At 41.2% G+C, this 23,810-nt stretch overlaps 1 protein-coding gene across 5 annotated transcripts in view; it reads right to left on the reverse strand.

The window, feature by feature from the left end:
* Positions 1–23,810, reverse strand: part of THSD7B (thrombospondin type 1 domain containing 7B) — an 837,579-nt gene that overhangs the window by 28,263 nt on the left and 785,506 nt on the right. For all 5 annotated transcript variants that reach the window (XM_084778453.1, XM_084778450.1, XM_084778452.1 and 2 more), the window contains 3 exons: positions 17,393–17,534; positions 15,714–15,829; positions 13,498–13,615 (listed from right to left, as the gene is read on the reverse strand). In XM_084778453.1, the coding sequence (XP_084634579.1) occupies positions 13,498–13,615; positions 15,714–15,829; positions 17,393–17,534 (376 nt within the window). The remainder of the gene's footprint in view (positions 1–13,497; positions 13,616–15,713; positions 15,830–17,392; positions 17,535–23,810) is intronic.

Raw genomic sequence — 23,810 nt, forward strand, 5'->3', positions numbered from 1 at the left:
TACAAAAATCTATTTTTTGTCTGTATTATCAGTGAAAAAATAGTCCTAAAGCACTGAGGGCAGATGCCTGAAGTTAAACACTAATCAGGAGGAGAACAAGGCCGTGCCTAGGAAGCTTCAACGATGCTGTTGGGTTGAACAGCGAGATTAGGTGAGCTAACTACAGAGGAAGATTATAGGGGATATTGAAGGAATCTGTATCTGTGATAATATGAGATTGCTGAATCACTGTTCACCTTGAGTGCAGATATCCTGTATATGCATTTGGACATTTCCCAGAACCATTAAAGTCAAATTATAACTCGGGCATCATTCATCAAATGCGATCTATAGCCTATGACCGTATTTGGCTCAAGATTTCATATGAATTTTTGATCAACAACTCAAGTTTACATTTTATGTCTACATTATTGGCCCAAACACATATTGCCTAATGTGTGAGAGTTGCATTGTTTTCTGGTTTTGTAACCATATTTACAGTGTAATGATAAAAAAAATACTGTATCTTATTATGAACAAATAATACTCCTCTGGGCTTTTTCTCAACTTGATGGTGTGTTGATGGCCAGTACTTAGAATGATGTCATTTATTTCCATTCAAGTGATATATATTTTCTGTTGTAGATGAAAGTGGAAGAAATCTAGTAAACGCAGAGGAAAAGTTGATGGTGTTACAGGTGGTACAAGTGGAAAAGGGAGAGAGAATTAGTTTTCTCTAAGGGCGTGTTCCCTGGTAGGTCAACCGGGATGTAGTAATTGCCCCATATTATGCAGCTCAAATTGTATTTGTCAGTTTTAAAATAAAATAAAATAATAAAGAGAATATGGCATTGGGGAGTGAGGAGGTGGGAGTGGCTTGGGAGATATCATGGGGAGCAAAGGATGAGGAGATGGGGGCTGATTGGAAGATATTATAGAGATGAAGGGACCAGAGTGACCAAACACATAGTATAAACTTCTCAAAGAATTAGTAAAAGTATTGATGAAGTAATTTTTTTAAACAATGAAACCCTAAGGCCAGTCATCAGGAGTGTAACCATAAGGACCACTCTATCTTTTGTTAACCAAATGCAAAGATAAGAGGCCCATGGGGGCTCACAGAGTCTGAACCACCAACCAAAGAGCATGCATGGACTGGACCTAGGCCCCCCCCCACACACATATGTAGTTGATGGGCAGCTTCATCTTCACGTGTGTTCCCTGGGATGTTGAGCAGGCGCTGTCTATGACATGGGCTCTATTGCCTGTTTTTCGAATCACTTCCCCCTAATGTGGGCTGCGATGCCTGGCCTCAGTGGATGAGGAGGAGCTCAGTCCTGATCTGATTTGATGTGTTCGGGGTGAGGTGGGGGCATTTCCTCTTTTCTGAGGACAAGGGAAAGGGGGATGGGGGAAAGAGGGTGAGAGGGAGGAACCAGGAGGAGAGGAGGGAGGGGGTTACAATTGGAATGTAAGGGGAATATATAAGCTAAAAATAAAATTGAAAAAATCTTCAGATGTGCCCATCACCAGCAAGAAACATACAGTAAATATTTATTCAAAGCACCGTGTTATCCAAGGCTGTTTAAGGTGCCACATGAATATTTCCAGCGAAGACAGGAAAGATGAACAGACCCGGAAATTCTACAGGCACTTCCCACCCCCCATTATGTCATCTTTTCTTTTTTAAGCCAAGAATATTTTTTATTATATTAAATAGCCAGTGTGACCCTACAACTAAAGGCTCCCAAATTCTGAGCTTTCTCTGTTCCTCCCTCCCTCCCTCCCTCCCTTTCTTCCTTCCCTTCCTTCCTTCCTTTCTCTTTTTTTTCTTTTTGAGACAGGGTTTCTCTGTGCAGCTGTCCTGGACTCACTTTGTGGACCAAGCTGGCCTCAAACTCACAGAGATCCTCTGCCTCCCAGAAGTGCTGGGATTATAGGTGGGTGCCACCATGCCTGGCTGATTCTGAACTTTCAAATTAAAAAAAGGTGCAGACGGTACCATGATGTGGGCTTGATCCTCCTATAACAGAGATCCAGGCTTCTCAGGATCCACTGCAGACTGGACAGAACCCACAACCTAGATGTTTCTTTCTCTTAGCAGTGCTTATTAGAGACCACAAGCCATAGGAGCCTGGATGACCTGGTTTGTGGTTATGAATTTTGCTGGGGGAGGAAAAATGTGAAAGATATGGTCAAACGACAGGAATTAAAAAGCCTAATAGGGATGGAGGAAGAAGATTTTAAACCAGCTGAGGCACAGTAGAAAGAAACTGGACTTGGCACCAGTCACCCATAGTTGGAAACAGTGCTTTCAAATTAACAGCTAGGAAATGATGTGACCGTATGGAAGCAATTTGAGTCCTCTGAGCATGAATTTCCTGTTCTGTAAAATAAGACTAAGAATACAGAAGGGCCTTATTATCTGAGGATAATTCAGGTTGGGGAAAATGACATTTAAAAGTGAGTTTCTTTTAAATGGAAATGAAATTATTTTTAATAACTACTAAAAATGTTTAAATGGGATTCTTTTTCTGGAACTTAGAAGTCTGTAACTGAGTTTATCCAATGTCGAGTGCCATCCAGATCATAATTATCATGGTGTGCTCACCATCAGGATAAAGAATAAATCAGCCATGCAGGTTTCTTACATAAGTTCTGATTACACTATGAAAATACATTTTTCCATGAGTGGTATTTGTAGCATGATCATAAAGTCTTTGATCTTTCAGTCACTTTTCTGTGCCTTGGCCTCCTTTGAATCTTCAATGTGAAGACCATGCCTTTTAATAATGCCTTTGTTGTGGGTCCGATTCTACCTGCGGCTAGTGACTGATTAACGCATTAGTTGGCCAGCGGTAGAACGGTGTGCTACAGAGGAAGCCAATGGAATGGAGTCTGGGTTGTCTAAGCTCATGCGCATTCTAACGTGATGCGGGATACAGAGTCCTGGAGACCCACATCAAGAAGACTTGGGTGCGGAACATTCAGGTGGTGAGAGTAAGCTTGATATAGCTCACGCTCTATGTGGACGGCCTACCTATGGTGGGATCTAAAATATAGTAAACATTTGGTAAAATGTTGACAGTTTGAACTTTTGAGATTATAATTCCAACATTTATCCTTTTCCTTTCCTCCCTTCAAGCCTTTCCACACACCCTTCCTTGGTTTGAAAAATTATATTATTTTTTCTTCAATTGTTGCATACATAGTATATAGGTATATATTTCTAAATATAATCTGCTCAGTCCGTGCAATGTTCCTTGCATGTGTGTTTTTTCAGGAATACCGTTTTCCATCTCTTCTAAGGACTAGCCTGCAAACAGGTCTGTGATGAATTCACAAACCATGCTTCCTGTTGCCTCCTGTACCTTGTTGCTTATGGGGTGTATATGATGATGATGTTCATAACCTGCCACATCCCTTATGTTCTGGCTGGGGTGTCTTCTGTTTTCTAGGTGACAGTAAACAGTGATGCCGTATGTATCCCAGGATTCCAAAGTGAGAAGGAGGAGTTTCCTTGGGCACTTTCTTGCCTTCTCTTGCTTGCACTTATATTTCTCAATGAAAGCATGAAAGAAGACCCCAGCCATCCAGGGGAACCTGGGTTTGGTGAGGAGTGTGGGCAGCAGGTCTAGTGACTGGCATCTATGAACGGAGGGAAGGAGGTGACTTTTCTTTGTTCAGGTTCAGCCTGCAAAATGATCTCCCAGTTTAAGAAGGACCTAAATTATGATGGGTCAAGTCTACTGTCAGCTAGCAGGTTACCTCTCTGAGCTGTTTTGTTTTCTTCCTATGGGAATACCAAGACCTTGTTATAGCAAACATTGGTACTGTACTTACTATCAAATTAGCAATAGTTACCGTGAAGGACAAAAACAAAACAAAACAAAACAAAAAGCATCCAAGACCTTCAGAGAAAAATAAGGCATATAATACTAGTTATGAAAACTGAGCTGAAAACAGAGACAGGCCAGTCCTGGTCCTGACATATTGATTTGAAGTATATATTGGCACGGTTCACATTCCTTTTGAACCCAGCAGCCTTCAGACTGCATAATGAGGCTACACTGACAAGGTGCTTGAGAGGCATTTTTAAACAAATTCTAAAGACCTCCAAGTTGACTAAACACTTGTCAAGATTTTTCACAGAGAAATGAAACGAATATAAAGATTCCTTTTCTAAAAGCTTGTCTCAGACAAAGACAGCACAAGTACAGCAATTGGCAACTCTGACTGTACAACCAGATCCCAGCGGCCATTGTGTGTATTCCTGCAGCTTCAGATAAAAAGTCTTCTCAGGCCTGGCACAAAGTTGCTGAGTTAGCTGTTTTGGATAACTGTAGACGGGTTTGATATGACCCAAGAAAATAAGACAGTGGGTAGTATATGTCTAGGTAAGGGATGATGGATAGAAGGCAAGAATAACAAAAAGAGCACTGAGGAAGATGTCCATGATCTTCCACCATTAATTATAGGAAACCCCTGAGCAGCCCACATAAATACACTGATCGATGCCTGGGCACTGAGTGTGCAGACATGGAGATGTACTATGTGACCTGAACATGAAGTCACACGGCCTGCTGATGTGCTTTCGAACCTTTCGACTTGTGCCTCACTTTCCAATACAGCACAATTTATTTCAAACATGAGCTGAATCCCGTAAGCATATACTGCAGTCATTGGTGTGCAAAGGCCTTCAGAAGCTGAAAGCTCAAGGAGCTGGTAATAGGGGACTGTGTCATGAAATTCAGTGTAACACAGATCTTTCCAGATGGGCACACACACACACACACACACACAAAATTTGTATAAAGTATTTCCACTTTCTACTTCTTACCTCTACAGATTTATTCTTATTTTTGGCACTTGGTTATTTACTCTTGCTTGGTAGTAAACACTAGCAGATGATAAGACAACTGAGAGAGAAGCCGATAGACGGTCACGGTCCCCTCGTTAACTTAATCATGTTTCTCTATGGTTAAGGCATTTTCTGGAGAAGCTTAAGCCTGGGAAAGCCCTACCAAGGAAGGATGGGGCCATGGCTGCCATGTGCTTTGATACAGGGATGATATGCCCGTTCTTGCTCACATCCTTTCTCGCCCTTGTTCTGTTTGAACTCCCCTCATAGTAACCTCCAATCTGCATGCCATTGGCCCACCAAACAAATCGTTTCCACAGGACCTCGGTCTGGGCTGCAACTCAGGAGCACTGTTACTAATCTTATTTAAGGCATGACTAACTGAAACTTACAGAAGTTACACTATATATATATATATATATATATATATATATATACACACACACACACACACACACACACACACACACACACACACACACATATATATATATATATATATATATATATATATATATATATATTTGCAGAATCACAATTAGTAGTGGGTCACTTTATCCCAAAAGCATGTGCTTTCCAGTAAATCTCATGTGTCTCCTGTCATGGGTGTTGGGTGCTATAATTCAGTTGCTAGGTCTCTTGAGGAACTTCAGTATTACATTTAGCCTTGTCCTCTGCGTTCCTATGAATTTGTCCCTTCACAGTTTCCTTTAGCAAAAACTGACCCATAGTAGCATGTCCATGCCTTTCTCCTATGAAAAACTATTTATGTGGCTTTACGTACTCATCCTAGGAAGTTGGCTTAGAGGTCAGGATAGACTGTGGTAGCAGAAGAGGTCTTTGAAAGGAAGATGATTAAGTTCCGTTATGTTCTGCTTTGTTGTGAGAGCTCTAGGCTTGCGGTGGTAGGCTGCGTATGTGTGACCGAGCTCTAGGCTTTAGGTGGTAGGCGGCTGTGTAAGTGTGATTTAACAGCTCACCCATTGTTAGTTCTCAACCATCACAGCAATTCTGTTAAGCACCACTGAAAGCTGCCATGGCTTTGTAATGCAGACAAACAGTGAAAGTACTGACTTGAAGAGATCTGAGAGGGTCCAAGGTCACAGAGAAGGGCTTAGCAATCTTGTAGCTACTCTGTCCATTCTTTTCTGAAAAGAGCATCAGGACCATTAATTTCCTGTCTATAATATTAATAGCTATCATCCTAGAAGACAGATGAGACATTACATACTATTCTGGAGACTATATTCAGAGGGGATTTCTTTCTTTCTTTCTTCCTTTTCTTTATTTCTTTTTCTTTTTAGAAAAAATATTCTTTGAGAAGTTCATATAACATGTTTGATTATATTCACCCCTCATTCTATTTCCTAAAGCACCAATGTGCCATGTTCCAAGCTAAGATAGAGTTCCCCTGCTTCTTCTGGAATCTATGTGTGGAATACAATAATTTTCATAAAGTGGTGTAGCATCAAACCAGGATCATGTGCATAGGAGGTGCCTACAGACTATCAAACGCAAAGGGGCCTTGAAGCCATCTGCACCCAGGTCCCAATGCAGCCTCTGCATCCCGCACACTGTGTCTCTGTGCTGGCTATGTTACCCCCTATGACCCAGCTGCAAATTAGGAGACTACAACATGCAACCATTATGAAAACATTACTAAGACAAGTCTGGTGTTGATAATTGTGCCCCTGACCAATGGATATTTTACAAAATGCCACTCTGATATTTCTCCATTTTATAGAATAAGATGCTAGGAGCCCCACACAAGACAAGTTAGCATTTCAGGGCTCTGAAATTTTCCTCTGGGAAATCAGGCTCTGAAGCCAAGGTCCTGGGTCTTTGTGTCTGGCCTTTTGCACTCTCTCAGGTATCTTCCTGAGCTCCTGTCATAAGAACCAATTATCCTATAGTAAATGAGTTTGAACTGTCATAATGATTAGTCTTGTGCCTAGTCAAGAATTCCACTCCAGTCAAATTTTATGCAGACACCGAAGTAAAGACCAAAATGCAGACACTGATTTGCCTTGACACTGTGAAACTTATATAATAATAATAATAATAATAATAATAATAATAATAATAATAACAACAACAACAACAACAATGAAAAATTTTCATGCTTTGGAGCCATCTGGGAAGCACAAGACATAGCCTGGATAGTATGGTATAGAAAAATAATATCCACTCAATGCACTGAATGAAAAACTATAAAATAGAAAAAAGTCATAGTCTGGAATTAACATTTTTACAGTCTTACTTGGTTAAGTGATAGTTATGAATAATTCATGATATGCTAAATATAGGGAGTTCTACATTCCACTGAGTCGATGAAAACTCAATAGACAAAGAACATGACTAATCCAAATATTAAGCCCTTCTATTACTAGCTTTGATCTTGGAGAGCTATCTAAAAAGATCCCTCAATGAAGCTGAGACCCAGCCTCTCTCTCTAACCTGGAAGAAATTGGATTCAAACCATTCTGACCTTGAAATCGTTAACACAATTAAAAACTATATGACAAGCTCCAGGTGTGCACTAAAGAGGCAGCTCGCAAGCTTGGAAGATAAAGTCAGAAGCCATTTCAAAATTTCCATCAGATCAATGACAGTGTGCGAGTTTGTTGGCAAAATGTGGTCCACTGGTCCAACAACTCGGTGAATTCGTAAACAGAGGGAACTGTGTGAACTTCTGCGTTTGATACAGAAGTCAGCCCTGAGATGCAGGTGTGCTGAAGGCTGACTCTCAGGTAACTCCCTCACTCCTTTAATGTGACTGTGTACACTTTATCTCATCTCTCTGTCCCCTGGCCATAATCATCAGGACAAAAGACTGGCTCATACAGAAAGCAGACACAGGCACACTGCTTAGCACAGACAAGTATGTCTGCAGATGTTTCCCAACGATAGCACTCAACCTTTTCAGCTCCAAGAATAAGTCTGTGCAGTACATCTCTGCTTCTGATGGGAGCTGCTTGTTTCCTGTCTCCTGTCTGGGGCATGCAGAGATGAAGGCATGATTTAGTACAGAAATTTTCCCAGTTTGCAAACAGGGAGGAGTGCTGCCCCAAAGGTTGCAGCAGATAGGCTGTATGGTGGGGAAGTGGCTGATGGGGTGCAACTGTGACTGCCATTCCTTCCACACGGTGAGGGAAGGCGCTTAGAAAGCCAGTGGCCACATATACAGTTCTCCTGTGTACTGTGCTATTTACTCACTTTTTAATCTATCAAATCAAGGCCAGGTTCAAGTCTATCTAAATAGAATGATGCTCATCTTTACATGTCTGTCTGTAGGTTGTAACCTAACCATTTAACACAAAACACTGTCAAAATGCTTAGGAGATTAAATGTTGAACATCCTTGTAATGGTTTTACTAGCTTTAATTTTTAAAAAAAATTTATTATAATTTATTCGCATCACATCCTGGTTGTTGTCCCCTCCTCATCCTTATCTTCCTGTCCCCATCCCTCCCTCTTCTGTCCTATTCCCCTCCCCTAGACCTCTAAAAGGAGGGATGCCTCCTCCTCCATGGTGGATCACAGTCTATCAGGCCTCATCAAGGTAGCCTGAGGATGAAGGTACCACCAGTTTTATGGCACACCTTCCTATTCAACTTTGGCATAGTATCAAGCTCTCAGTGTTGCCCTCCGGGTTCTCTCCTCACAGAGTCTTGTGATTTTTCCATCAGTTTTACTTTGCCATATCACGTAGTATTTCTAATTCCTGCATTGGTCTCATCACTCATCTTTGCACTGGGAAACTGAAGGTTGTGTCCTTTGCCCAAGAGCTTACTTATTCCATGCAGTTTATTCTGAGCCACTGGAAGAGGGTCTTGCTGGAAGGGGGGGAGTCTTACTGTTATTTCTCAGTGACTTGTTACAGTGGCATAATTAAGCTTTGCAGGACAAGTTACAAGAAATGTGCTTTCTGTCTCCACCTGTTAGACACATTCTCTTGGAGAACAAAGGATTTCATTGCTTAGGCGGAGAGAAAGGAAAACATCCAGTGACAGGGGCTGGCTGCCTTTAGGCTCAAGAGCCAGGTTGCAAACTTGCCTCCACTTTGAGTTTACTTCTCATGGCCTAGAGTCATCTGGACAAGGAGAGATGACAACTGACATTCTTCCTGCAACACCTACAGTGTGCTACACTGGGACAGAGGAGACTGGCCCATGCAGAGTCAAAACAAGGGTGGCAGCCTCTGGGGAAACATGGACATGACGTTGAGGAAGCAGCAGTGGTAGTGATGGGAAGACGCTCAGTGGAAGGGAATGTGCCGAGATGGAGAAAAGTATGATCTGACCTGGATAGCGCTGGGAATAGCCTGTGCTGGAGCAGAGGGAGGCAGCAGGTGGGGAGGCAAGAGAGACAGTGTGAGCAAGCTCTCTCCCTTAAGGCCCATCCTCACAAGAAAAAAAAAACCACACCCTTTAACTGCTTTTGCCTGTTACCCTTTACTTCCTGGGGAGTAGAGCACCCCAATATGACCCTCAATCAGACTGCAATGCATATGGCTGAGGTGTGTCACCTCTGGGCTGAAGAGAGATGGCTGTGGTGTTGGGCATTAAATTGTGAACAACACCGTCATCTGTGTAAGTCTTAATCAGCATGCCCTGCCCTCTGCCTGTTTCTATCCGTTGTCCTCCAGCTAGACTGTAAGCTGTATGAAATCAGGGAAATTGTCACTGTGTTTCCACTGTGGCCCCCTCAAGACTTACAGCACCTTTAATATTTGTTTAACAGATTTAATGAATGCGTGAGCAATGAGAAGTCAGAAAGAAAACACTTGACATTGTCCCTTTAAAATATCACTTAGTTTAATACTAAAGCATGTTGGATTAGGGTTAGAGAGCCGGCTCAGCGCTTAAGAGAACATATTGCTCTTGCAGGGAACCTGGAATTGTTTCAAGCACCCAACTCCAGGGGCTCACAACAATCTGACACTTCAGCTGGGGGAATATGACCCCCTCTTCTGGCCTTTGTGGGTATGTGCAGTCATGCACAAAGACACAAATATCTACATGATTAAAAAAGCAAAATTAGAGTTTATAAGAATGGTGAATAAACTAAAAGGATGAGTTATAAAAGTTGGAACAAAGATGATTGAATCTATTGGAGAGTTTTAAAACATATCCCAGGGGCCTTGAAATCTCCAATCATATTGATGGGTAGGAGGTAGAAATTAGCATAAAGCAAACACTCCAATAAGACAGCTGTTATACTGTGTGCTGGATAGTTTTACAACAATTTGACACAAGCTAAAGTCATCTGAGAGGCGGAAACCTCAATTAAGAAAATGCCCCCAGATCTTGAACTGTTTTATTGATTTCCTTCATCCGGTTGTTTGTATTCCACTCCTTGGAATATACCCAGAAGATGCTCCACCACACAACAGGAACATATGCTCAACCATGTTCATAGCAGCCCTTATTCATAATAGCCAGAACATGGAAACAGCCTAAGGTTCCCTCAGTAGAAGAATGGATAAAGAAACTGTGGTACATTTACACTATGGAATACTACTCAGCTAGTAAGAACCAGGAATTCCTGAAATTTGTGGACAAATGGATTGAACTAGAAATGATCATAATGAGTGAGTTCACCCAGAAGCAGAAAGAGTCAAATGGTATAGACTCATTTATATCTGGACACTAGCACAAGGGGCATGTCTCATGAAAATCTTTACTTACCAGGAAAGTGGGTCAGAGGGAAGGACATCCTATTGGGACTTTAGGTGAGAGAAGCATGGGAGAATGAGGAAATAAAAGGATCCAGAGGGTCCTAGAAACCTACAAGAAGAACATTATGATGGGCAGATCTGGGCCCAGGCATCTTGCTCAAACTATGGCACCAGCCAAGGACAATATGTGCAGTAAACTTTGAACCCCTACACAGATCTAGCGAATGGACAGGACATTTTCCACAGTTGAATGGAGAGTGAGGTATGACTTTCATACGATCTCTGGTGCCCCATATTTGACTATGTCCCCTTGATGAGGAAGCCTGGTGGCACTCAGAGGAAGGCTATCAAGAAGAGGCTTGATACCCTATGAACATATACAGGGGGAGGAGGTCCCCCTCAGTCACAGACATAGGGGAAGGGAGTAGGGGGAAAGCAGAAGGGAGGGAGGAATGGGAGGATACAAGGGATGGGATAACAATTAAGATGTAATATGAATAAATTAATAAAATATTAAAAAAAGAAAATGCCCCCATATAAGCCTGTAAGGCATTTTCTTAATTAGTGACTGATAGCGGAGAGCCCACTGCATTGTGCGTGGTGTCATCCCTGGGCTGGTCATTCTGGAGTCTGTAAGAAAGCAGGCTGAGCAAGCCATGAGGAGCAAGCCAGTAAGCAGCACCCCTTCACGGCCTCTGCATCAGCTCCTGCCTCCATGTTCCTGTCCTGTCTGAGGTCTCATCCTGGCTTCCTTCAGTGATGATGGACTATGGTGTGGACGTGTAAACCAAATAAACTCTTTCTTCCTCAGCTTGTTTTAGCCATGGTGTTTTATTGCAGCAATAGAAACCCAAAATAACACACCAGGTGACTTCTTAAACCTCATGGGAGCTGCTGACCCCAGCAAAATCAAATGCCTGAATAGCTAGGTACAATTTGAACCTGGATTGATCTGATTTTGAAGTGGTCCCTCATGGAAGCTGCCTCTCAGGCATGTTTTAGGAACTGTGTATAACAATCACTAACACTTGCTTCTAAGACAACATTTGGTGTCCAGTGGCTTTTGTTTACATTTGTGCAGAAGATTACCTACAGTATCTGCGATGATGATGAGGATGATGATGATGATGATAATGATTAGAATATAAGATTCTCATACTTTCATTTTGAGTGATGTTCTTTGTAAAACAGCTGTTGCCCTTAGCTACATTTTCCCAGTGCACTTTCTGGTTGCTGTTTTCATCTTTGCCCTCTCTGGGATCTTACAGCTGAGTTCTCAGATGAGCTCCTGTTGCATGCTGGCTTCTGCCTGGCTCCGAATTGAGCCAGGACTAAGACAAAGACTGAAGAACTCCACTATCCTGATTTGTATAGCTTAGAAGGAAGCTCATGCCATAGTTCAGTCTTGGGGTTTCTAGAAAATGGTTTCTGAGTATTGCTGGTGATCAATGAGATCCAGATCTTTAAAAAATATTATTTTTTCACTTAACATCCTAATCTTAGCCTCCTCCCTCCTCTCCTCGCAGTTCCACCCTTCCTCCCTCTTACCCGTATTGTCCTTCCCATGCTCCTCAGAAAAGGGGATTCCCCACCCACCAACCCACCTGAGTACAGCATCTCACATCAGGACTGAGCATATCCTCTTCATCTGTTGCCTGGTGAAGCAGCCTTACCATGAGGAAGTGTTTGAAAAGCAGGCAAAAGAGCCCATGTCAGAAACAGTCCCCACTGCGTCACTAGATGACCCACATGAAGACCTAGCTGCCCATCGGCTACATCTGTGTAGGGGGCCTAGGTCCGCCTGTGTGGTTCTTGGTTGGTGCTTCAGTTGCCGTAAGCCCTCCTGGGCCCTGGCTGGTTGGCCCTGTTGGTATTTTTGTGGGGCTACTGACCCCTCTCTTCTATCCTTCCCCCCCCCCCAGCTCTTCCCCAAGTCTCCCTGTGCTCTGCCCAATGTTTGGCTGTGAGTCTCAGCATCTGTTGCAACCCACAGCGGGGCGGAGCCTCTCAGAGGACAGCTATGTTAGGCTGAGAGCCAGATCTTAATGTCTTCTTCTATGCTATCCCATGATTCCTCCAACTTAAAGGTCCTTCCTTCTTCTGCTCTGCCTGGTGACTATCCATAATGTCAAGATTTCTTCCTGTGTTTCTAACATTTACTTGCTGATAACCTGCAGCCCTTCAATGATCTGGCCACTCTATGCCCACTGTATGCTTTTCTTTCATGACCCTCTCGCCCACAGATAAATGCTAAGACTCTTGCTTTGCCTACTGCCTAGCTTCCTAAAATTGTCTGCCATCGACATCCCCTGCCACTGTGTATATTTCTATACCAAAGTCCTGAGACTTTACCAGTGTGACTGACAGCTAACCACTCACCAAGACTCACATCCCTCCACATAATAAGGGGGAGATTTATTGAGAAGCAGCTGGCCATGAGAAACTACAGTTCTTGTCCTAACCTTCTTGCCCTGAGTTTGGAACAATGACCAGATTTTCTTTCATAGAATATATAAGGAAGAGAGGTACACAACTCCAAACATGGCTCTGAAGAACATGACAAGGATGTCACCATCCAGGAAAATGGTGTTGTTAACATCCTGTAATCTCTGTCAGCCTGTGGGCTTGATTAACTCTTTGATGCAGAAACAAGCCCTTTCTGTACATGGGTGGAAACAAGTATCTAATCATTGTGTCCAGCTGTACTGGTATAATACGTAGTCTAAGACCACCATGGCCACATGTTTTCATCTGGTAGAGTTTAGGACCTTCTGACAGGCCACGGACCCACAGGTTAGCCAGCTCTTCTGCGACCTGCCACTTTAACAGTCATTTCTTCCACCTTTGAGCCTTTAGCACTGTTTAGAGGTCTGTTCTCCTCTGGGTCAGCCTTGTGTAAGCTTCGGCTTCTCATTACAGTTTGTTGCAGTTGTCAAGCTACTTTTAGTACTAGGAACAAACAGGGAAAAGTGAATACCTCCTTGGCCACAGGACTGTGAGCACTCTGTCCATGCCGTCCATCCCGAGAGCTGACAGTTGACCACGCATTCCACCAGACAGGGAATACTCATTCTCTGGGGCTTTTCCAGATTACGCTGCAGATGCAACAAGACACGCCTTCAATATCAAACCAGATCGCTATTCTTTTATGGGCGAGAGTGCCCTTTATTCTATAATAAATGACCTTCCCACATTGTGGTGGGAGAGCAAATGTCCATTGCTTTATAAATTGGTAGCCACAGAAATGACTGTTGTTATTTGACTAGCCATTTAATGTTTGGTCAGTCAAAATTTCTTATTATAAACTCTGAGCACGAGCAGGGGCCCACCACTCAAGTGCTGGGAAAGTATGAGGCCACATGGCACAGAGATCTACCATGCTGCTCAGTCAGCAACAAAGTAGGAAGATATGTCATCATTCCATCCAGAAGCCCTGGGATGAGTTGGCAGCCCATGGAGACATCAAAATTGGTAGCGAAGCTAGTACCACACAGAATAGGAACAAAGTAGAACACATGACTCATCTGAAACCCCAAATGACCAACTGGACAGTGTAATTACAGCTCTAATCTGGAGACAAATTGATAAGGCAGTGTATGTTCTTCTCTGAAATTAGTGTTTAGACTAAATGTGTACATCACATTATGACCAAGGTAGAAGACATCTCAGTGAAGGAATAAATTACCTAAGAATCTGATAGCAAATACTGAGGTCTGACTGTATGCTTGATTAGGAAAGGTTTGGTACCCAACACATGTTAAATATTATTAGTACATCTACCCAAAGCTAAAATTAGGTATCACAGCATGATGACTTTCCAAGTGGGCAACACAGAAAAAGCACCATAAAAGGATCTGTGACTATTGCTGTGATACAGAAATATTAGCTAGGTTAATAGCTTGGGACTTCTTTAAACGAATAGTTGCTAAATATATGTTTGATACATGCCATTCAGAAAAAAGAAAACTGTTATTTTTATTAATGAGTAATTTACATCTCTTCTTGCATCAAAAGAAAGTAATTTTTTTTACACACCTAGGAAACTCAAAACTGATAGCTAACAAGGTTCAAAAAACAAAATAGGGACAGAAATAAAGTCAGCAACTCATCTGAACTGCTATAGTCCAACAGTATGCTCCTGTCAGTTAAAACACCATTACTTTCCTTCTCACTTACGCACTGGGAAGGAATATTAACTTCGTAGGGACAAGTCTGTGTGCACCCATTGTTTATCTGGGACAGTAGATGGGTGACTTCTTTCCTGGGGCAGTCAGTATATTAGAGGCCAACTAAATGAGATTAAGTCTTCAAATAAAGCAACAATTGGCAAACAGTCTTCTATAGGACATGAGCCATTTTCAGAACGCTGTCCATTGGGGCATCCAGTCTTGGGCAGACTAGTTCCTAGTGAGCATTAGGGATGACATCCGCGCTGCTAGGGAGCAATTGTGACGATACTTAGGGTTGGTTTAGGAGTGGTGGGGAAGTCTTTGCTTTAATTTCTGCTTACTTCTTCTACATATGTTATAACAACTGAGGCAGACCTTTGTCTGTCAACATGTTACAGACAATGCCTCTGATTGCGGGTGCCCTATCCTCAATCCTGAAGACAGTTTCTGTGATGCCTGCCGTATGATAACATGTCCATTTCTGTTGAGCTGTTCCTATCATCTGGGCAGGGAGTGCCAGCTTCTTTGGAACGTGTCTGACTGCAGTTTTTCTCCAAATTCCATAAAATTAGAAATAAAATCAGAACTATGAAAATTGACACAGAGATCTTTTGTATAGATTGTGAAGAAAAAGACAGTTGTACTGTTATAGCTGGAAAATATTTGTTGAGAAAATTGTCAATGCATTCAACATCCAGGGTCAGGATCCATCTTATGTGAAGAGGACACACTTATTGTGCGAGCACAGGAATCACTTGCTGGTATAGGGGAGTCACACTACAGTAGAAAAGGGCACCAAGAGTTTGTTGGAAAACAAGAACATTTTAGCAAATTCTTACGAGTAATGACTCTATTTCTTACCAGCCCCATTTCTTCAATGCAAAATGACCTTCCGCCACTATTTTGAGTAAGGCCATACATACAACTGCTGCGCACCACATCTTCAGTCCGTGTCTGTAATGTCTACCAGGTGTTGTGAAGGTTGAGGACTAAAGCTAAGAGATTCCCATCACGCACAAGTTACCTGCTCGCAGTGGTCCATGCCAACTGGCCTGCCATCACTGCGCACACAGCTCAGCAGCCGAGTCCTCACACCCTGGCCGCAGGACGCATTTTCGCTCAGCTGGCATGTGCTCCACTCTATAGGAAAAGGAACATAAACACTGAGTTTTACAGGTCTAGGAGTTTGACATACCCAAACTATGATCTGTGGGTAAATCCATAGTCTCCCATCTTCCTAAGTAGCTTTGGAAAGCCTTGTACGATCGTTACAAAAATTGTGTCAGAAGACAAACATGTAAAAAAAAAATGTACTGAGTTAATTTTCTGTTTTATTTGTTTTGTAAAACAAATTAAAATGAAAAGCCAAATGGTTGTACTAACCATTTGATAGGATAGGAGAGACACTAGCAAGAGAGTAAAGAAAGACAAGTTTTAGGAAGCAATTTGCTGTAGATAATTGAGAGAGAAAACAATCAAAGCATGGCACCAAGCCTATGTTTATGCACCAATCCCAGGCCCGTATCCTCAAATCTTAACTTCCAAGATGGTATAAGTAGGGAGAGGGGCCTTTGGATGGTGATTGGATAAAGACAATGGAAAGCTCAGAAATAAGATTACTGTCTTTTTGGCAGACTCTAGGGAGCTTGTCTGGAGACATCCTGTGAGAGTGCTCAAAGGGGCCATCTCTGGGCAAATAAGTTTTAGAGGGCTGCCTAATGATATTTTAAACTGACCATGGCCATGCAAGGTGACTCCCCTCCATAATTAATTTGATTTAAAACAACAAAGGAAGAAAACTTTTCTTATAGGTGTGTGTGTGTGTGTGTGTGTGTGTGTGAAAGATCCTTGACCATGTTAATAAAAAACTCTTCAATTTTTTCTATATCTAAGAGTCTAATAACATGTATGGTTAAAGAAGATTTAGTGTTAAAATAAATGCTTTCTTCGTAAAACAAAATTCCATTGTACTTCTGAAAAATTACTATAAACACCAAAGACCCAAGGAGGAAGGGTGAATCTACCATGCTGTTGTTCACCTAGGAAAGAACTAGACACCTGCATAGCATTTCCAAGGTTTTCATCACTAGGGATCTCAGCTGTCCCAGTGTGCACAGAACAGGGAGGCTTTGTGCAAAAGATGTTGCTTTGTCCACGCAGGCATGTGGCATAGTGTTCCTAAGCACGGACTCCAATGCTTAGACCTAATGTGGTCCCACATTTGGTGGAATTTTCGCCTAGCCTCTGCTGGGGGGAGGATGGTAGGAAGCAGATGAGAGCAATAGCAACTCTTCTTTTGGGCCACGTGTGTTCAGACAATCAGAGTGGCCGAAGAAGTCACCTAATGTGATTTTCATTGCCTCTCAAACATCCTGACTGGCTGGTCAGGATTCTCTATTTTTTATATTACCTATGAGAAAAATATGCCATAGACTTGAGTTACAAAATTTATGAAAGGCGTGGGACTCCATTTCAGTATTTTTTTTTAAAAAAAGTCCCACTGTTCTTCAGAGACCATGGGTGGCCTTGATACATTTAATACCATGAATGAATGTTTGTTTTCATGAAGGGCAACGGGAACCAAGGCCTCAGCTCTTCATGTGTCCACATACATTGTCCTCTCCTTCCCTAATGCCAGGAAGGGATGCACACACAAAGGTTAGACAGTTCAGGGAGAGCAGACATAGTGAGTTTCAAGTATACCTGTCACGTTGTACTGGAACTGGAAACAGTTTTCATTGAGGAGACAGGGCCGCACCTGTGAGTCTTCGCCACACGTTCTTGAGTTCAGCGAGGGCCTCAGCAGATGCCGAGTTCTTCTCTGCATTGCATGGGGGTCACATGACTATGAAAGTCAAGAGCAGGCAGACAAGGACACACAGTGAATGATGTGTTATGCAGGTTACATGTGCATATGCAGGCATAGAACAGCTACAGAGAGAAAACTGTAGTTCCAGCAATGAGGTCCTGGCTTCACCTAAAAATGTTACAGCTGTGGTTAGCAGAAAGAAGGCTTCTGCAATGCATAGACGTCTTCTATTTTCATTTCATTTGACAACCAATATATGTTCATCTTTAAATGAAATAAAAAATGACTTCAGTCACTCTAGGCTAACAGAAATAATCACACAGAATATTAAAATGTGAAAATAATTTTTAAAAATCCCAGGATAAACAACTCCATGTAAGAATGAAATTATAAAACTAATATGGATGAAGTAGAGCCTTCTTTTTATTTGGGTACTCTTTGACCCAGGGGGATGAATTACTATATAAACTTGTCCAACTCCATCAAAATAAATGTATAAAGGCAAACTCCAAAGATTTACTGAAAAATCACCATTACCTGGTGCTGCCTGTTCTTTCACTGTATTGGACCATGTAATAATGGTAGAGGCAGATAAATCTACTTGCCACATTTCATACAACTGGTCTACCCAGAGAAGAGCTTCCAGCTCCTGCTTGGGAACAACCTTCTTTAATATGTCCTTTACACCTAATTCTTCATCTTCCCCAGAGAAGTAATTCATGTTTGTTCCCCCAAAAAGCTGACTTCTAATGGTGCTAAGTTCTTCTTTTGTTTATGAGAAAATTTTACTTATCTCCATGGATTTGTCTATGGATTTATTTCTAAATACATATGTGCACATGCTATGCCTGTCTTTAAGCTGACATAATTTCTTTATTACTTGTTTCTTCTTTAAAAAAATTCATTAAGGCATGATGGACAACAGCTTCTGATTCTCTTATTACCTAGTGGAATCCTGAAATAAGTGGTGTAAAGCAGTTTCCCAATAAATATCAGGAATATATTCACAACATGAAGTTTCAGACACTGAAAAATCAGAAAAGGTTTATAAGCTGGAAGAATAAAAGGTTTTGAATTGTGATCACTAAATCACCATTTCTGCACCTGAGATGTCATTTTATTTATTCTTCTCCCTTTAGCTTTTTTCAGGTAGCACAGTAAGAATACATTCTGTATACTGAATCTTGGCTGATTCATAGTGACAGTTTTGGATTACACTGAACTGTGGGGGGAAAATCATACATTTTCCCTCTAAGGTTTAGGTAATTGAAACATCTTTGCTGTCCATGTGATCTCACACTCAAATACTCTGTCAATACTCTAAAATTTTATATATTGTATTACATTGTATCCAGAAGATCAGGAAGGAACAAACAAGTAATTGATTATATGTACACAAATCCTACCCTAATGCTTACCAATAATTTATTTCTATTTTGCCATTTATTGGAATTCATGTCCTTATGGGGAGGAATAAAATCTTAAGGAATTTGTCAATAAAGGAAAGTGATAGAATCCTGGTGGATTTTCTAGACTAGGGCTCTGCTGAAATTGTTTTTTTTTTTTAATAAAGTAATCAATCAGTGTTTGAAATAAGTGACTGTGTACAAGGACCTATGTATCTGATTAGTCTAAACCACCAAATAAAAGAGAAGATGAAACAGACACACAAATCAAATGCATCTTCAGTGCTTGGGGGTCAGCAGTTTTGGGATTTGGACATTTTTCAGACTTTGGAATATTTTTTCAGCTTTAGGGATTGGCATGTCTGCTCTGAAAATACAAAGTCTGAAACGTCTAAAACTGCATGAGGTAAATTTGAACAACCATGCATGGTACACTGGTCTTCACGTAAACTTGCAGGAGACAGGTGGATCACAAGCAGCTATAATTTGATGAGATTTTTAGGATTTTGTCTGTAGTGCATACACTTGTTTAACATGGCTTTACGTTATCCTCTTAGGCTTAACTTTCTGTTTTGACAATCTAGATATATTGAAATCTAACATTAAAGCTAACTCTCTTATCAATTCCTTATCCATAGAAGGAGTTGAAGAAGAGCCCATGGTTGCCTGGAATTCACATAAATACAAACTCTTAGATTTTTTTCTTATGAAAGAAGCAGCTCTTATGAAATTCTTCATATGGAAATTATCTTGATATTGATAAGCGAGAGATTGATGTTTCCTCTTATCTTTTTCCTATTAGGTATTTGTCAAAACTCAGTGGTCATGTCTTTATCACTTCCTTTTCCTTAGTAGCTTTTACAAGACATTTAAAAATGTCGTAGCAGGTGAAGAAGAAGTAGAAAAAGCTTCTAGGTCAGTGGTTCTCAACTTTCCTAAAGCTGTGGCCCCTAAATAGTGTCCATCATGTCCTGGTGACCTCAGCCGTAAAATTATTTTTATTACTACTTCATAGCTGTAATTTTGATACCATTATTAATCATAATTTAATGAAGTGTGATGTTCAAATGGTCTTATGTGATCCCCGTGAAAGGATCCTTCAAACCCCAAATGAGTCTCGACCCAAAGGCTGAGAAAATCTGCTCTAGATCTTGTGATGTGAGGACAGTTAACTAGAGTCAGCTCAGGATCGATCTTAAAACGATTAAGGCACACAGCTGTTTTCTAAGTAGCCTGTAACTGGTAGAACCACTTCTCCTCTAGCTCTTGAAGTCTTCACAAGAATTGGCTTTATAACAGGTGACAGATAAGTTAAAACATTAAAAATAAATTCAAATTGAAGGCATTATTTGATATCACTGAACTATTAAAAATTTCAATTTAGCAAAACCTGTGATAGGGCTAGGTATTTGAGAATATAGATCACTCTGCAGATTCCTTGCTTGGGGATGAGTATGACGTCAAAGCTTGCTCTTGCCAGCTCCCACTGGACACAGGAAGTCAGTGCAGTCACTGGGTTACAGTTTATCTAAGAACTGATAGAGAGCTCCTCCTTCAGTTGTCTGGTACTCACAAGGTCATTGGATGCATGCCCCTGAAACTCCATCTTTCTTATTTGGACACACGTAGCAAAAAGTGTGCAAAGGACTATTGGGACGCTTTGTTAGAATTTTAAAAAGAAATTAAACCTTGCTTGAAAGGTTAAGAAAAATCTGAGCCTAAAATATTTCTCCTTATGCATTTCATGAGATTCCAAAGAGCTAGCAAGTCACATAAAAAGGGTTTTGCACATCAAATACAATGGGACAGCAAAGTCAAAACCAACAGAGAACATTGACTCATCTCCATAAGCCTGAATAGCGATTGAGTGAGAGGCAGTGGTAGGACTGTACAGGATGCTGATGACATGGGAGAACAAGGCAGGACAAAGCAGAATAGGAAAATGGGACATGGGTCAGAGCTATGGCCACAAGCAGACAAGAAATGGAGACACAGAAGGTCTGCATAAAGGGATAGGAGCACAAAAGACCTGTGGAGTGCCCTGGGGGTCCCTGCTCCTAATTCTTTAGCTCTTTGTACCAATAGGCCAACCCTCCTTCCAGAATGCTCTACAGCCCTTCACCACACCACTGTAGACAAACAGATTATTAGATCTTCAAACTGAGACAATCAGGAAGAGCCACTTCAAAGGATCAGGAGAGTCTGCCCAGAGCAGCTGGAGGGGAAAGAGAAATCTGGAAATCTTAGGGTAGCAGATTTAGTTTTGGACAGTCTCTTCTAAAAGTTCACACAAGTGATTTTACAGAGCAACAAACAAAGGAGAACAAATCCAAATTCCACATGAGAATCATTAAGAGAATAACATCTCACAGGTAAGACAGTGAAGCAGAGAAGTGGGAAAACAGACGGGAAAGTGTACTTTCAAAAGGAACCACGCTAGCGCGGAAATGACTCAGGAACAAAAAGATGTAAACATGAATAAGAATTATAGTAACTCAGAAATTGAGTAACTGACTTCAGTGAACAATTCAAAGTAAAAGGAAAAGTCACTTTCGGAAATGAAAAAGAACAGGAGATTAAGAAGTCTAACAAATCATGTCTTTATAGACATTTAAAAAAACCTCAAAAAAGCTGAAATAAAGAATTTGAGAAAAGCTGGTGAATAGAGAAATGAGGCAAAACAAACATCACATATTGTAAGACTTCATAAGAAACTAAAGCAGAGGCACAGAATCTAATGATTAAAACAACAACAACAAACAAAAACAAGACAAAAAACCTTTAAGGAAATGAAACAATAAAAACAAAAATGATTTGAAACTGCCCATTGCAAAGAGCACACCAGAGTTGTCAATACTGAAACACATTCTTGTATAATTATTTAGCTTTGAACAGGAGGGAGCAGTAACTTTGAATATCTAGGAAAGGATGCCAGACAGCTTATAGAGGACACAAAAATCATATTCCCACATTGTGACAGGGGAACTTTACGTTAGAAAAGCACAGAAATATAATAAAGAGTCACATTCAAACGGGTCTGAGGATACCATTACACAGCAGGGCTGACTCTCAATTACACAGACTGAAGATGAACTGTCAGTAATGTACAAGTACGTAACAAAATTGCTGCTGTGAGCACAGTCTTCAGGACTTACTGGAGACTAATTTAAGTGTGTCCAAGTGGCTAGAAAACACCAATGTACAGCTAGGAAATGAACCAACCTTATATGTAGGACATCTGTAAAGGCTGAGTGCTCTAGAGAAACACACACAACACCAATGCAAAAGAGTAAAGCACGTCCAAAAAAATGCTCAAAACTTAAAGTATCTATATTAGTGATCATTTAGTGATCATTATTATCAGGAGATTTGCCCCTGTGGATTTGGAATAAAGAATGTAATCATGATCTATGCTATGCCTATAATCACCCATTCTCCCTGGTAACTTCATTTATATTATGAAAGCAGGTGAGATACAAATACGAGAAAGAGCACACGCGGACCTAGGTAGTACCACATGCAAGTGATAAACACCAACATGAGGCGTCTTTATGTTTCATCTTCAAAGTAAAGGGAATAATAAGCTACACTTCAAAGTGCTGCCTCCGGAAGCAGCTTAGAAACAAGGGCACACTGATGCACGGGCGATGAGGCAAACTGTGCTCTCTAAGTGAACCTTCAGGAAGAATCCTTTATTTTCCATTTTAAGACTATGCATAATTGGACGTGGATATTATTAAAATCAGATGCATTGTGAGAAGGGGCTTGTGCCTTAGAGAGCAAGCTTATACAGATTAATATGTCAGTCAAAGCCAAGACCCTTCCCCACTACACCCCTTAGCAACAATAATTGGCACCAAAGGCCCTTGAGTGTCTTGAGTCATGTGGCCTGTTGTCTTGGCTGCAATATCACCCTCCTTTTGGTCTTGAGTAAATTTTTCCTTGTTACTTTGTCATTCATGTGTGTTTACTTCAATTCCCTGACTAGGGTACCAAGAACCTAGAAATACTCATCCCAGATTACAGCTACTTATAACATAATCTATACTGTTTACTGGACTCTGACTACAGGTATGAAAAGAAAAAGATGATGTAGAAATTAGGACTTGTCTTTTGTGGGGAAGGAGAGGTTCCAAGCACAAGGGAGGCAGGGCTGGGAGGTTCTTCCAGGGCACTGGGGAGGCTGTGCTGCCCTCACTGCTGTTTTGAGGAGTTAATTGCACAGTTGTTATGTGTCTTTTATATTTGTGTTATAACTAGCAAGTTAAAAAAGTTAAGTGAAATCTCTTACTACTCTTAGAATAAGAAGATTGCTTCCACTATGAGATTTGATGGAATCTCATCAATGGTCCTTTTCAAAGTGTCTTGTTGCCTACAGCATAATAGATGCCAAGAAAGAAAAACAAAACAAAAACACCGCCCGGCCCTGCAAAGACATTAGTTAAGCATCTAGAGTTCATTGAGCTCAGTGTGCTAAAGAAGGATTGGTTTTATTTTTAACTCACAGAACTGAACTTGTTTGGCATAGTCTCAGTTTGCACTGAAACCCTCTCCTTTCTTTCCAGGAAATGGATTGGACTGTGTATCTCAGCTTTCCTTGTCGAACCATGTGATTAGGCAATGGCTGAGTTTAGATACTAGCAGGTTGAGAGCATATGTAATCCCTCTACCCCCCAACCCAGCTACCTCTCACATCTACAGGTGATCCTCCAGGCTCTTCCTTTTCTTTGAGGGAGGTACAACAGTGGTCTCAGAATGGCCTTGGAAGCCAAGCTTGAAGTGGCAGATTTGTCATCTGACATGAGGCTCTAAGCCTGGAAATCAACCCGGGACTGTTTATATTTCTTAGGATCTTCCACAGTTTGAGGTAATTTGCTTTTTTACAAATTATCTATATTTGCTACAA

The sequence above is a fragment of the Acomys minous genome, assembly GCF_964271855.1.
Source record: "Acomys minous genome assembly, chromosome: 1".
NCBI lineage: Eukaryota > Metazoa > Chordata > Mammalia > Rodentia > Muridae > Acomys > Acomys minous.